We start from the raw sequence: 15,726 nt of genomic DNA, 5'->3' as shown, positions 1-15,726 counted from the left end.
ATTTTACACCATTTCAATTTTTGATTTCTTTAGTTAATGCACATGATGTCACGTGAATGATAGATAAAAAAAAATATGTTGCTTATTTTTCTTAGCTTTAAATTAGTTTGCATTGTAGGATTAATTGTTTTTAATTTCTTTAATTTAGTTTTGCATTTAATTTAATTTAACTGTGTTTAGATATTTGTTTAGTCTAGTATTTGGTTTAGCATTTTCACTCTCTGGACTCGATTTTAAAAAAAATAACTGCAACCAGACCAGAGCTCCAAATGCTACGTTTTATATATCAAATGAAAGATAATTGAGTCTACTTTCCAGGAAAAAAAACCTCATCTCATTTAGAGTTTTGTAGGAAAAGTTATGGTTAAAACATTGAGCAAAGGTCAGAGCTGCCTAGTTCCAGCGTGAATTTTCGTTTTTACTGTTTTAATTTCATTTTAATTTTTCCGCATCCACAAACAACATTTCAAAACCCCCCTTTTTCGTGTTAGACCTAAGTCTCGAACCGTAGTTGGTCCTTGTGAGACGACCTAGGGGTCATTCCCTAGCTATACTGCATATTCTCAATTGCAATCAAATTTGATTGGGCGGCGACACCCATCAGTAATCAAAATTATGTCAAAGAGCATTGTGTCAAACAACTCATTATCATGTATGGTATGCATTTATATACGCAAGCTTTAGGAGTGAATATTAATATAAGTAAGATCTTATACAAGCATTTATATATATATACAACCATGATCTCTTGTATGTTGATGACCTTTGTTGTTGCACTCATAATTGAATGTTCTCATTTTCATCCTTTTCATGTTAAGAATGTACATGTAAAATTGTTCCAACTTCTACTGGTGAATGAAGAACAACTTCATTTAGGGGCTGAATATATATATTGACTGAGATATGATAAAGGAATATAGAGAAAACTGCTGAAACATATAAATTTTGCACCACAATATTGATAAGATGGTAAAAAGATTATAACAAAATAACAACTTTAGGACAGTAAAAAGCTTGACCAACAAGCTTGGCTTCACCTCTTATAACATAAAAAAAAAACCTTAAACAACCAAAATAAAAGTTTCAACATCATGACTTGTTACTTAACAACCAGTACACACTTTACCGCATTACAGTCCATGAATTTAATACATTTGCCCCAACTTAAGGTACCTAAGTAGTCTTAGCATACATAATAGTACGGTTACAATAATTAGACCCAATCCCTAAACTACAGACATACACATTCCAATTCAAAAACATGAAGCATACCCTTAACATCACAAATGCACACCTAACAACTCGATTTTCCCAAAAACTAGGTTCATTGATAATTTAACCAACTAGTTCATCACTGCATAACTATTGCGCAATACTAGTCATAGCAAACAAAAAGACTTACAAGCCCAAAAGCATCACTACACCACGCCTATTATTGTGTAACAACACCTACCAGTATTAGATGGATTAAAGTTACTATAACCACTATAATTATGTAATGTTCCACCAAAAAAATAATCTCATTTAAACCCAAAATATCATCATGGACCTAAAACAACTATAACAACCAATATCCCAAAAAATATATTAACTTGTACATGTGAAGTTGCTCGAACTTTAACTGGTCAATGAAGAATAACTTCATTTGGAGGCTGAAAAAACGAATGAAAAATAACTTCATTTGAGGGCTAGAGAGATGTAAGAGTAGATAGGATTGACTCGTCGAATGTAGCTTTAGTTTAAATGTTCCTACAAATAAACTAATGTGATAAAATTAAAACAACATGAAAAAACTTTAATGAAATCTGCAGTAAAGGATACTTATTTCTTTGAGATAGAGATAGATGATTGAACTTGAGGAGCTTCACTTTCAAATGCTGGTGGATGATTCATTATATGACCACATGTATAAGGGGCACTTTGGGGTGAATTCATTTGTGAACCGTTGTTGTTAATTATCATTTTCTTCATCTTTAAGTGCGCTACAAACAATTACATAAACAAAACTTAAACAACCTATATAAGATATAATCAATAAGTAAATAAATATAATAAGAAAATATGTAATTAAGGCTACAAATTCTCATTGAAAATGTCATATCAAGTAACGATTAAAATTAAAATCTTGTTAATGGTATATTTCTTTCATCATCTGAAAATAATATTTTTAAGTTTTATTGTTGAAATGGTTCGCATTCATGAAAATTATCAGCATCATCTTCACCCATGTTGTACAAAGTCTCTATGCTTTATATGTACAAGGATGCAACATTTTTTATATCAAATTCATTATCTACATAATATACCATTTGTGCTTATGATGCTTGAATATATGGTTCATCATCATCATCATCACTGGTATGAATCAAGCGTCCAAAACATACACTTGTAAATCNCAACTCATCAGTCACAATCCCCCTAAAAGTAGTTGTATTAGCCCACGCACATTTGAATAAGACAATTGAGAAACAACCATGGTAGTTTGTTTCAATTATGTCCATTAATCGACCATAATAAGGCACACCTCCAAATTGCATCTGATTATCACTACTACTTGCATAACTCCTTGTCCCAAATTTACCAAACACTCTACTATTTTGTGTTTTAAGCCATAAGTCACACTTCAATATCCTAAACTTGAATTCATTAACATTGTAGGCACTATATCGCTTTGCATAATCAATCAGACCTATAGTTAAGAATTTTAAATCACTTGAGTGAGTCATCTCTTATCTAAAAGGAAAAAAAAAAGAACATCTTCATGCCAATTGTCAATTATAACATAAAATGAAATCAAATTTTAATGGTATAAATATATGTACACAACGTGAAAACCAAAATGCAAATTCCCTATGAACTTTTTTGTCTATCAAAGATGATGGTCGTGTTTGATTTCTTAATTGTCTTCATATAATGTATCTAAACTCCCTACACGAAGTGTCAAAATTATACATAGTTACTATCCAATAAAAGACTAATTAACAGAAATGATCAAGTGATAATACTTACTAAATAAAGGGGTCAACTATGGTGTTGTTCGTTAGGATATGACAATGTGTTTTTAACTTTTCCTTTGTAGATAGTAAAATAAGTGAAACCTTAAACTGGTTTTCTGACTGGTCGAAACGATGTGTTTACACTAGAAGGTCCAATGTTTGGTTCATCATTAACATGACATATTCTCAATTCCATCTAAGTATCTAGAATAAAAAGTTAAACACTCTTCAATCATCTACCCTTCAACTTTGAGCCTTTAACTCTTATTACACACACAAGACTTCGATTTTCCCAAGTACCTCTCAACAAGATACATCCATCGATATTGGATAGGTCCCTCAAGCTTGACATATTCTACTATCCACTATCAAATGAACCATTATTGTGAAAAAAAGGGAGGGAATAACATCTCCATGTGACAAAATGTGAGGATAACTCTATCTTATAATTGGACAAGTTCATCTATCTTCAAAATTTTATTGCATAATTGTTTAAAAAAAGAAAATAGATCAATCAAAAGAAAGGACACTTCTCCAATTTTTTTGATAGGAGGAGCTATATCTAGCTATAATTTTATTTAAGTTAACTTTTTTTAAATAATATAATTGGATTCTCCAAAATAAACCACAAAACCATGACATAGAAAAATGTATGAAGAAAATGTCCAACTTCTATAGTTTGGCTCAATATAACCTTTATAATTATTTATAGTCCATTTTGTAATATTTATAGAAACTTAATCCAACCCCTAATTAAATAAAGTTAGGCGGAATTAATACTTTCAACCTAAAATTAAACCATTGAATTTCATCCAACCTATTTTTAGTCGTTGAATACAAACTAGATTACATCAAGTGATTTTAATCTGTAATCAAATTAGAAGAAGTTAACTGAACTTACAATAAAAACTGTGCAAAAAAAGGAGTAAGAAAAGTAATTCAATTTAACCTATCTATCTACTTGTATAAACTAGATTACATCAACCCATTTTTACGTGTAACCGAGTAGAAGAAGCTAGATCAACATGCAATAATGAAAACTATATAATAAAAGAGTTAGAGAAGTATATATCCTCTTAATTAATTTAAATTTTTGTTTTTTGAAATTTCAAACAACTTTGAATGAAACATTAGTATCTTTTAATCTTATTTTATTTTTAAATCAAGTACTCTTTAATACATGTTTTTCGAGAAAGACTATTAAAAAACATAGTATCTCTATTGACAGAAAACATTCAACTTTGTAGATTGGGTATAAAGTAAAGTATAATACATTACATTTTAATCTTCATTTTTATATTTCTCGTTATTTTAAATTATTAAAATATTTTAAAAATTTTCTTAATATTATATCTTATAATTTATGTAATTATAATTTTTGTTGTTGTTATTTAAGATTTCAAAGAGTTTTTTTATATATTTCAAAATTTAATTCTTAATATTTATTTTTTTACTTTTTAGCATTTTAAGAAAAGTTATTAATAAATATTTAGATGTATAATAATAGTTATAAATATATCCACGATAAAAATAAGACACAAATCTCACTCATACATTGAGCATAAAAAAATATAATTTTGTTACTTTTGAAAGGAAAAATATAATTTAACACGTTCAGCTTCACAATAATTATATTGGTTTTCTCCAAGAAGTGGAAAACAAAACTGAGTTTGAACATAAATAAAACGTTAAATAGGAATATAAATCTAGTGGAGTCAAATCCACAAAGAATATGACAAAGAGGGGGTAGAAGCCGTTGGATTTTTGGTACGAAAAGTGGCATCAAATCAAATCAATGCTAAAGACGAGCACAGGATATGGCACGACATAGCAGAACAATGCACGCCCTCCCTACCCTTCTTTCTTACTCACAGAACGCAACCCCCTTTACTTTGCATTCCCAGATTCATTTCGCACAACCTTAATTTCACGTATAACGCTAACATCACTTTTTCATTGCATTCATTGCCTTTTCCGGATTCCACTTGTGAGTATTTTTATCAAGGCTTTCAATTTTGCTGTCAATTTCTTTTAATTTTATTGTCAAATTTGTGCCTTTTTTTTTTTATTTGATTCAAGATTTAAGATTCCAAGAGGCGTAGCGTTTGTAACTGATAATTGTAAGATTCATGCGTGTATGTGTGTGTGCTCCGAGTCGCATTATGGGAATTGTGATTTGATGTGAATCTGGGTCTTGGATCCTGAAGTTGGCATTGGATTGCGTTTTGGGGTGTGAGTTGACTATACATTGGGTTGGTGTTCTGTAGTGATAGGTTTGAATTGTCAACCTGAAAGTTCTTTTTTTCTTTTTGTGTGTGAGCAGTGCCGTTTAGAAGTTGGAATAGAGAATTGGAGCTGGGTGGATGGAGGATGACAAAAGGAAGAAGAAGAACAAGAAGAAGAGGAACAAGCAAAGTAAGAATGCGGAGAATGGGGTAAGAGAAATTGCCAATAGGGATCAGAATCTGGAGAGTAATGGAAAGGATGAGCATTCTATTCTTTCAGAGACTGCAAATGAGAAAAACTCGAATGGGGTTGGAGAGATATCAATTGGGAATGAGAATATAGTAAATAATGGTAAGGATGAGCCTGCTCGTCTTTCGGGAGTCACCAATGAGCAAAGTTTGAATGAAGTTCGGAATGGGGTTGTCGAAGCCCCCATTACTGATCAGAATCTAGTGAAGAGTGGAAAGGATGAGAATATTCCTACATTGGAGTATGGAGATGGGCAGAGTATTAGTATGGGTTTGAATGGTCATCTTCCAAACGGTAAAGAATGTGTAAGTTTGTCTTCAACCAATGTAGATTTTTCACTTTTGTTCCAAGGTTTATGCTAACGTCTGAAGTGCTATATTTTGAATATTTCTCCTCGATAATATTTTTAGTTACGTTTTTTCATTGGAACTGATAATGTAGTTTTAATTTCTCATTGTTTCTGAATAGTTTCACCAAAAAATGGTATAGGCTTCTTATTGTCCTTTTCTGACATACTATCAAATTTGTTTGAGTTGAGCGTTATGGAAACCAGTGGTTTGCTAAACTAAGTGAAATTACCACTTGCCAAGGATAAACAGGACTAAAAGAGGAATTATAATAAAACACTGAGGATAAAAGTGATGAAAGCTAAGCTATGACCTTAGTGGTGGTGTAGTTTGCATGAGGACGTTGGTTCAAACCTTGTTGCTGTAATTGTACACGCAAAAAAAGGCTAGGAGCTTATAACATCTAGAGTTACATGACATGTCATTGTTAAAAAAAATTTTAGCTATTGAGATATCTATTTTGGTAAGAAAAATGACAAACATATTTTGGTCTAAAAAACTATGAAGTTAGTCAAATTAGCTTTTAGCTAATTTATGTGCCGTTCCATACACTTTCATTTTTTTCTAGTAACTTCTGCACTTTGTTTTAATGCAAGTATTTCAATGTTTTTATAACTTGCAAATCCTATCACTCCACAGACCATATCAGAGGAGACAATCAGGAAATTAAAGGAAGAAAATGATATGTTAATTAAGAATGAGGTAATATTTCTCTGAGAAGTGTTTGTTATTTGATTTATTATGTTAATTTTTTTATAATATATATGGTTTATTACCCCACAGACCTTATCAAAAGAGACAATCAGGAAATTAAAGGCAGAAAAAGATATGCACATTCAAAAGGAGGTAATATTTTATCCGAGAACCTGTTTTTTGTTTTAGCAATTGTGTCTCATTATGTTTATGTATATATCCCATCATTTGTCAGTCTATAATGGAAGAGGCAATCAGAAAACTAACAGAACAAAATGACATGCATATGCGGAATAAGGTAATATATCTTGAATTTTATCTGAATGACATTTTTCCTGATGTTTTTATCATTCAATTTTCTTTTTACTAACATGGGCTATCTTTCCACAGATTGCATCAGAAGAGACTATCAGAAAATTGGAAGAAAAGAATGATATGCATGTTCAGAAAGAGGTAATATTTTTTTTTTTTTGGAAATATCTTGATTTGTTTGAGATCTTATATTTCTCATTACACGTATAGTAAATCTTAAAACTGGCTCTACTACAGGAGACAATAAGAAAATTGACAGAAGAAAATGAATTGCAAATTCAGAATGCGGTATTTTACTATAAACTTCATCTCAGATTCATATTACTTATTTAATCACTTAGATCACAAATATTGTTTAGTACGAATGCATATAACTTATCTTTCTACAGATCACAGCAAAGGAGACAATTAGAAAATTCAAAGAAGAAAATGATAATATATATACTGCACCTTTTTATCAATTATACGAGGGACATCTGTTAACTGCTTTTATTGCAACTATATATTTTCTTTCTCGACTGGCATTCGAGAAGAATGATTAAAAATTAACCTGTTCCCAATAACATCTTTTACTGTAGATTTTTCATCTTTACCATTTGTTTTGCCTATCTTTAACAGGCTACCTTGGAAGAGATCATCAACAATCTCCGGACTGACAATGAACTGCAGACACAAAAACAAGTAATGTAGTTTGATGAATGTGTGGATGATTTTTTTTTGTTATTGAACCTTGTTATTTTATTTACTTTTAATTATTGACTGTTATATTTTATTGAATTATCTGCAGACTAGTCTGGAATCGAGAATTGAACAATTGCAAATTGAGAATAATTCCTTAGTTCAAAAAGAGGTGAGTGATTATTTTTTCCCTTTTAAAAGATTAAGGATCATTGATTTTGATAAATTTAACGCATGTCATATGTAGGTTGGATTGGTGGAAAAAACTAAACAGTTGCTGCATGAAAAGGTAGTTTTGAACCTGAAATGTATAAGAATTTCTTCATCATCTTTTCTTAACTACATATTTAACCATTCCTGATTTTGTATATTTAGTGATTTTTGTTAATGAAAGTTGGGCTGACATTCTAAGTCCAATGTACATCATTCGACAGGGGAGTTTAGAGCAAAAAATAAATCTTCTAGAGAATGATTTGAGTTCTTCTAGAGAGAAAGAGGTAATAACTTGTCTATTATTTCATGATTTTTTGCATTTGCTATGTTGCTTGCTTAATTGACAAACTTAACTATCTCATATTGTGGATTACCTATTAGCATTGTCTTTGGACTGGGCAACCGTTTTAGTTTTAATAATAGTAAAATACATAACTGAATTTTAGTTGAACAATTTGGATGAATGTATGAATGAATCGTAGGTACTATCTGTATGCTTATATTTAACTTGATTATTTACAGGTTGGACAGGAAATAAGAGTAGCACAGTTGCAGAGTGAAAATAATTCCTTACTTCAAAAAGGGGTACCTAATACGTTTTTCCCTTTTAAAAGATATAGGAACAAATGATTTACCAATATATTTAATATTTAAAAGTACATCATATGCAGGCTACTTTGGAAGAAAAAATTAATCAGTTGCTGAATGAAAAGGCAGTTTTGAGCTTGAAAGGAGTAAGATTTGCTTCACTGAATTTGTTATTATGACATTCCTGGTTTTTAGCATTTGCTAATTCCCTTTCACCTCTCTTCTCTCGTGCGGTGCTATAATTTGATATCTTTTATTGGTATTTAAATCCAATATGCATTGTTCCACAGGAGAGTCTGGAGCAAAAGATATATCTTCTGGAGAATGAGTTCAGTTCTTTTGCTGAGAAGGCGGTAATAACTTGTCTAATGACTCTGTTCTTTTATAAGTTATTTTCCCTTAATTAGTGACCTTAAATTTCACATATTATATTAACTATTGTTGGTTTCTATTTTTGACACCAAAAATAAACAAAAATAGCACGTAATAATATAAAAGTTCTTTAAAAACTAAATTAAAAGAAATATCAGAGGAATATTATGTCTTTTATTTACAGAACTCAACTGAAGAAACTACTTCAAACTTGAATGGAAACATTGCCATGCTACAAGCACAGGTATGTAACTCATGTTTATAGAGGTATATTTTTCCCAAAAACCTAGGAAAGTTTTATAGATTATTATTTTTTTTATATCATTATCTGTAATTTCCTTGTCATAATCTTTTAGGAGCTATGAACTTGTAATTCGTGTTTTGGAATAAACATTATCTTGTTGAGTTCAGTTTTGGAATAATCTATAGCACTTTGCAATCATTTAAAGTGACCCTTATGATTCATGAAAACACCGTTACAATCTATCGAAGTGTTTAACCGTATATGTGAAATTAAGAAAAGAAACTTTATCAAGCTCTTTAATGTTTACTTGAACAGCAATATTTGTATCACTCATCAGTCAAGTGCATCCTGACATCTTTAAGGCTATTAAGAGTGACCTTTCTTTTGGAAGTTCCGTGTCACGTCAACCTAGCTATTGCAAATTGCAGTAATATAAGACAATTTTTTTGATGTACCATGCGAAATAATGTTATCTTGCAAGTTTGTATCCTGTTGCTGGTTAATAGTGAATGCCACTGAAGAGTGACCTGTTATCTGAAAGTTCTGTCTTTTCAATCTGGCTGTTGCAATAATATATGGCAATTTTTTTCAACCATGCCATGTAATGTTATTTTGCAACTTTGTATCCTCTTAATGGTTTATGGTGAATGCTATTGAAGCTTGTACAAAAAACTGGTTAGAGTAGTTTTATTTGTTAAAGAACAAGTCTGTGTGGATAAAATTACCCGTATAATTATTTCCTGAACTTTTCTTGCTTAGACATGCTGACCATCTAATTTTAGGCTGTTTTCTGACTTTTCTTTCTACATGTTTCTGGCTTTTTTGGACTGAATACAGATCCATTATCTAATTCTTTTAAGATGCCTCCAATTAGGCTTATCTTCTTTTGGCAATGTTTGAGATTTCCTTCTGATACACACGTTGTTTCATTAATTTAAGTATTCTTCCCTTTTACTCATTAGTTTTAACATTGATTTGATAAATGACCCTCTTCTCATTGATAAGAACTTCAGGAGAACCACACCTGAAAAGCTTGACATTGTAGTTAGAGTCCAAGGGCCTATAAACCCCTTGACTAGAATTCTGACATACTTCCGGTGTGGGACTGGAGTCCCATATGTTGCAAATAGATTCTAACATCTGACCCTGGTTACCCATGTTGTGGGAAAGCATGGCTGGTCTCACCAGCTATGCACCCCGTTTTTACCTGATGGACAGGCTGAAAGTTTTGATACCAATTGATAGAACCTTGAGAGAACTACACTACAAAAGCTAACTATTATACTTGGAGAACCCAAGGCCTTACAAACACCACACTAAAATCCCGTATTTCTAATGTGGCACTCAAGTTTCATACCTTGCAATTGGATCCTAACACTCACATGTTATCTGGTTATGTCAATTTCATAACAAACCTCTGTTAATTCTGATGTCGAAATTAAAATCAAAGTTTTGCAGGTGGCAGAGTTGGAGGAGTCTAGGAGTAATCTTTTGCTAGAAAACCAGCAATTGAGGGAAAAAGTGTCAAGTTTTCAGTCAATAGTCCAGAATCTTGAGAACAACAATGCTTCTTCCCATTCACGGGACACATCTCAACAGGTTTTCCTTCGTTACCCTACATGGTTAAAATCCACAATACATATTCATTCTTAGGAAAATTAGTTTTGTTGATTTTTACTTTTGAAAGAAAGAAAGGATCATTGATAGTTATTTGGCGCTGGACAATGATCTTATAATGTGTTATATTTGATGATACTAAAATCTTTAGTGCTGGATGCCGCATTATAGCAGTCCATGGCTGTTGATATTGCGTTTTAAATTGTCATATCTTAATATCCATAAATGAGCCTGTCAGATGTGTGAAGTAGTAGTAAGAAAGAAGATTCTTCAGTTCTTCAGTGCCAGTGCTTGCCTTATTATGTTGCCTATTATAATTTTCACTTTATGGTGGGTAGAATCTTGCTTCGGAAAATGAGGACTTGAAGTCTCAAATTGATGCCACCTTTACGTTGGTCGAGAAATTGATGTCAGAAAATGCGGAACTTGTTGAGAAGGTAATATGCCAGGTTCTGTGACTTTTTTTGGTTATCACAGATTGATAATGAGATGCATGCTTAGTCCATTTTTATCCTCAGGTCACCGAGTTATGTGTTGAGCTGGAACAACGAAGTGCAAAAGTTGAACATTCTGGAGTTACGGAGCCTGGTGGGATCAATGAATTCACTAAACCTGTTGGTCTTAACGTTCCTTTACCCGAGTCTGCTGAGATTGCATCTGTATCAGCTCCAGAGTTTAACTCATCTGAAGAAGATACATCAGTGAAGGATAATGGTAAATCAATTGATGCCAAGCGTGTTGTCAGGGTAATGTCGAACTCGTCTTTGGTATCTGATGATACCGGAGAAATTGTGCAAATTCCGTTGGATGATAACGAAGTACAAGATTCAGATTTCCATGATGACACTAATGTGGAAAATGATGTGCCAATCACAGATGCTCCCCTTATTGGAGCTCCATTTCGCTTGATATCATTTGTTGCTAAGTACGTCAGTGGGGCTGACTTGGTTGAGCAAACATCTTCAAACACCGCTCATTGACTTCTTATACTGGATTCTTGATGACCCCCGTCTTGGCATGTCTTTCAACATACAATAACCTTTACTTACATTAGGCAGAATACCAATATAGGTTGGCCTAAATTGGGCCATTTTAATGTTTGTACGTCAATTCTTTGGACACTAGGAAGTATTTTACCGGGGAAAAGTATATCGTTTAATTTTAAAATGTGTTCTTACTTCATACTACTTTCACAGTTGGAAATGATACCTTTAAAAGATGGCATCACGAATATGAATGCAGTAGTTGGTGACTAGCTTCCATTGTTCGTGATAAATTCTTTCATTTGGCCCGAGCCTTGTGATGATTATTTTTGTGTAAATTGCAAAATAGCCCATTTCTAAACTGACTTCACGAGTTACTAACTATTCTCCTGGATTACTAGCATGATACGATTCTGTTTCTTTTTTCCCTCAAGAAATTTATACATATTTACTTATTGAGTACATCACATTGGGAAAACTTGCAAGGCACGAGAAGCTAAATGAATCGATATGATTTTGTATTGACCGAATTTTGACCTATTATTTCAGTGTGGTTTTAAACATCAAGAAAAAGCAATCATGAAAAGATAAAAAGGTGGCAAGATGCTTAAAAATACAAGTATTTTTCTTTTGATGCTAAGGCCTCAAACGAATCTTGACTATGCTTGTTGGCAATGGATGTATATTGATCTTGCAGTTTGCTGTCATGGCATCTGGAAAATATTCATGTATCTTCCTCTGCTGAGTAGCCGCCATCCATTTAGTTGTATAGAGTGAAATCTTAGGATCTTTTGAACCTGTCCTCCCACACTCATGGCTGGTTTTAATAAATGCAAGCTCTAATTTCTTCTATTGTTCTAACAACTTCCACCATTGAGGGTCTTGAGTCAGGCATCACTGCTACACATGCCATTGCCAGTTGCAGCATCTGCACAAGTTCATCTTCAATGTTTGGATACCTCATTAACTCAAGATCAAACACTTCAGCAGTCCATTCCTCTCTAACAACAGATTGGACCCACTTTGGAAGATCAACCTCTTCATCATGCCCTGAATACTGAACTGGTGTCTTGCCAGTCAGCATCTCAAGAAGGAGAACACCAAAGCTGTACACATCAGATTTTTGGGTGGACTTTCTTGTTTCAATAACTTCAGGTGCTCCATAGCCTGGACTTCTAGAGGAGGCACAGAAATTTGTCAGAGGAGTTAGGCCAAAATCTGATATACAGCCCTGGAGATCTATTGTGAGAATCACATTAGATGATTTTATATTGCCATGGACAAGTTTCCTTCCATTGGCCAAGTGAATATGACAAACACCCCTTGCAGCTCCAACCACAATCTTCAATCTTGAATCCCAATCTAGTGGAGCTCGTCCAGTTTCCCTGGTTCCTGTCACCATGTTTCATAAGTCATATTATGAAAAAGGCCACAACAATGGCAATGCATTTAACCATTTTCATATCTACATAAAAATTATCTTCAAGCACCTCCAATACAACGACATAAGATAAGCACTTTGTATAATGTGGACAGTGATATTTAGGCATGTTATGATACTAAGATCTTACAAACCTGACATGAAATTAAAACTATATGTAAAGCATAAAACATGACTGCGTAGATAGTAATTTTGATACCATATGGTGGTATATCTTGTTCTGGCATGTACAATCAGAAATGAAAGTTATGAGAAATATCAACCTAGAACCTTTTGTAATCAGGGAAAGGTTCAAAGTAAGAGTAGTTACCATGCAGTAACTTGGAAAAACTTCCGGCTGTGGAGTAGTCGTAAACCATTAGTTTTTCATCTTTGGAATAGTAATAAGCACGGAGGGGAATCACATTTGGGTGATGATCAAGTCTTTGAACAATCTCCATTTGCTGTTCAAATTCTTTTTTCCCCATTGCCACCTCTTTTAACCTCTTCACAACCACTGTTGTTCCATCCTCCAAGATGGCTTTATATGTCGTTCCGCAACTTCCCTTCCCAAGCACTTCAGCTGAAGCTCTTAACAAGTCTTCCAGATCAAAATTATAAGAACAACCTTCAAAGAATACAAGCTTGTTTCTCTCAGGTTCTTGCACACCACTACCAAAGTCCTCCTTAAGCTTCTGACCTTTCTCTGCAGGTGCAACATTTTGTTCACCAACTTTTTTCTTGAAACAGCAAAACACTACCATAAGACCTGGAACAAACAGCAAAGTGACAACCCCAAAAATAATTGCTATTTTTGCCCCCTTGTTCATTTTCCTGTTTGATGAATCACTTGGTCTTTGAGAGACTGTTGGTGGGGACAATGTGGTAGAAGTGGAAAATGAAGAACAATGTTTCAAAGGTGCTCCACATAACATCATATTCCCTCTAAATGAGGAGCCAGGAAACTTACGGAAACATGAAGGAATAGAACCATTCAAGTAGTTGAAGCTTAAATCCAAAATCTTAAGGGTAGGAAGGTTAACATCAGGAATGGATCCTGAGAGAGAGTTGTTTTGGAGGTTGAGTCCTATTAGATGTGTCAAGTTTTGGATTGAGTCTGGAATTTGACCTGTGAAAGAGTTATAGGACAGATCAAGAAAGATAAGCCGGGGTGGCAGTGAATCAGGAATATGACCTGAGAAGTTGTTGTGTTGGAGATATACAAAGCGCAGAGAAGGAAGGGAAAGTAGGTCAGTTGGAAGGTTCCCCCTCAAGCTGTTGGACCTAAGACTGAGACTAATGAGGCCATTAAGCTTACCAAGTGTGTTTGGTGGGACAGTACCGCGCAGTCCCACACCTGGAAGCCTCACAGAAAGTACATGGGACCCATCATGACTACATGTAACTCCCACCCATGAAGTGCAGATTGAGGTACTAGAGTTCCAATTGACTCTTGGACCATGATGAAGTGCAGCAGCAAAATCAAGAAGAGCTTGCTTTTCTGAGTGTAGATCAGCTTTGGTTTGAAGAAACACAAGCAGGAGTAGGAAAATTGGAATTGTTGAAAGGTAGGACTGTAGCATCATCAAATTTACTTGTTGAATCAAGGTGCCTGAGATGAGAGGCTGGAATGGAACTGGTTGCCTGGTTTCAGTAGTCCACTTGTTTCCCTAGCAATTCAGATGTCAGAACTGTAACATATAACCAAGCATGCAATGCAACAAAACAGTTAGTTTTTTGAGTTCTTAGTTAAGCTGTACTAAATTTTTTCTCATTTTTTGAAGACAAGAACATCATTACATATAATAACAGAATTCCACAAAATTGGCTAAAATCAATTTCAAAAGCACTTTATTCATTAAAAGAATATTCTCCTTGGATTCACCACAAAATCAAACCAGTTGTTTACCCTTAGAATTATCGTGCCCTTTCGCTTTGCTTGATAAACATTGTACTCACTTTGAGCACACAAACAGCAGCAATGCGAAGCTTAAAGAACATGAACTCACTAAAAAGTAAAATAAAGAGAAAAATGAAAGCAATTGGGAGATGAAAACCTTGAAACCAGGAGAAAGGGAAAGCAGGCTTGAAGAGGAATCCACAGTAGGGAGTGTTGAGCAGAGTACTAAATGCTGAAAAATGTATAAATGTGGTTTTGAGAAAGAAAAAGTCTTTGTTAAAGCAATGTGGTCTTGGTAATTAGTGCTACTAACGGCCAAGAGGAAGCAAAGACAAGCTTTAACGGCATAGCTTCAGGAACACGCCAGAATCCACACACACACACACACAAAACCAGAGATACAGCGAGAAAGAGAAGCATATTCAAAGCATTATAGCAGCATACTATAACTATCATACAATGCTACAGTACTGTGTATAGATTTTGCTTTTGGTTTTCCTCTTTATGATATGGCAACGTTCAAGTCTCAGCTTCAACTTCAAGCCTTCTTCCTCATCAAGCCAAACCTGCAAAGTATAGTGGTAATACATATGGTAATAATATAGTATATATACACACACCATAAACCAATTTAATTACTCGGGGACCAATACAATAATTTAATCTAAATATGATTCACCGTACTATTGAAGTTATGAATTAAAAATTCTAGTTTTTGTGCATGTAACTTTGTGAAATACTACTCGTAATGATTCTCCTCTTGTTTTTCGTCTTGATATTATAAGTTGGACAAGTTTTCGTATCAGTCAAACACCATATTTCTTGCTAAATAAATTATTTCTGTAATGTACAAATACAATGTGTCTAATCACTACTCCAATCCTTTTT

The 15,726-nt window shown here is 33.5% G+C and overlaps 2 protein-coding genes across 4 annotated transcripts; one reads left to right on the top strand and one right to left on the bottom strand.

Moving 5' to 3' along the window:
* Positions 1–4,799: 4,799 nt before the first annotated feature.
* LOC106759484 (putative WEB family protein At1g65010, chloroplastic) lies at positions 4,800–11,819 on the top strand. 2 transcript variants are annotated; one of them, XM_014642670.2, is made up of 18 exons: positions 4,802–4,983; positions 5,320–5,776; positions 6,458–6,520; positions 6,602–6,664; positions 6,747–6,809; positions 6,902–6,964; positions 7,061–7,111; positions 7,442–7,504; positions 7,611–7,673; positions 7,749–7,790; positions 7,936–7,998; positions 8,237–8,299; positions 8,386–8,448; positions 8,593–8,655; positions 8,859–8,918; positions 10,377–10,517; positions 10,874–10,972; positions 11,054–11,819. In XM_014642670.2, exons 2-18 carry the CDS (start codon positions 5,360–5,362, stop codon positions 11,513–11,515), a joined length of 1,902 nt encoding a protein of 633 aa, XP_014498156.1. In that variant the 5' UTR covers positions 4,802–4,983; positions 5,320–5,359; the 3' UTR covers positions 11,516–11,819. The 2 variants fall into 2 exon arrangements, with proteins under 2 accessions (XP_022635540.1, XP_014498156.1); XM_022779819.1 differs by lacking the exon at positions 7,061–7,111 and having other exon boundaries at positions 4,800–4,983.
* A 179-nt stretch (positions 11,820–11,998) lies between these two features.
* Positions 11,999–15,726, bottom strand: LOC106758836 (probable inactive receptor kinase At5g58300). Of its 2 annotated transcripts, XM_014641830.2 has the most exons (3): positions 14,996–15,726; positions 13,270–14,608; positions 11,999–12,910 (listed from the first exon to the last, which is right to left on the bottom strand). In XM_014641830.2, exons 2-3 carry the CDS (start codon positions 14,522–14,524, stop codon positions 12,342–12,344), a joined length of 1,824 nt encoding a protein of 607 aa, XP_014497316.1. In that variant the 5' UTR covers positions 14,525–14,608; positions 14,996–15,726; the 3' UTR covers positions 11,999–12,341. The 2 variants fall into 2 exon arrangements, with proteins under 2 accessions (XP_014497316.1, XP_022635541.1); XM_022779820.1 differs by lacking the exon at positions 14,996–15,726 and having other exon boundaries at positions 13,270–14,946.

This window comes from Vigna radiata, chromosome 4 (genome assembly GCF_000741045.1).
Source record: "Vigna radiata var. radiata cultivar VC1973A chromosome 4, Vradiata_ver6, whole genome shotgun sequence".
Taxonomy (NCBI): Eukaryota; Viridiplantae; Streptophyta; class Magnoliopsida; order Fabales; family Fabaceae; genus Vigna; species Vigna radiata.
This window is presented reverse-complemented; position numbering and strand designations above follow the sequence as displayed.

Bases quoted from the DNA above. Each gene is read 5' to 3' on its own strand.
- LOC106758836 (XM_014641830.2), bottom strand. From the start codon at position 14,524: ATGATGCTACAGTCCTACCTTTCAACAATTCCAATTTTCCTACTCCTG. The intron at 12,911-13,269 runs GTAACTACTCTT...ACATGGTGACAG, and splicing joins TTTTTCCAAGTTACTGCATG to GAACCAGGGAAACTGGACGA.
- LOC106759484 (XM_014642670.2), top strand. From the start codon at position 5,360: ATGGAGGATGACAAAAGGAAGAAGAAGAACAAGAAGAAGAGGAACAAG. The intron at 6,810-6,901 runs GTAATATATCTT...ATCTTTCCACAG, and splicing joins ACATGCATATGCGGAATAAG to ATTGCATCAGAAGAGACTAT. The intron at 8,449-8,592 runs GTAAGATTTGCT...ATTGTTCCACAG, and splicing joins CAGTTTTGAGCTTGAAAGGA to GAGAGTCTGGAGCAAAAGAT.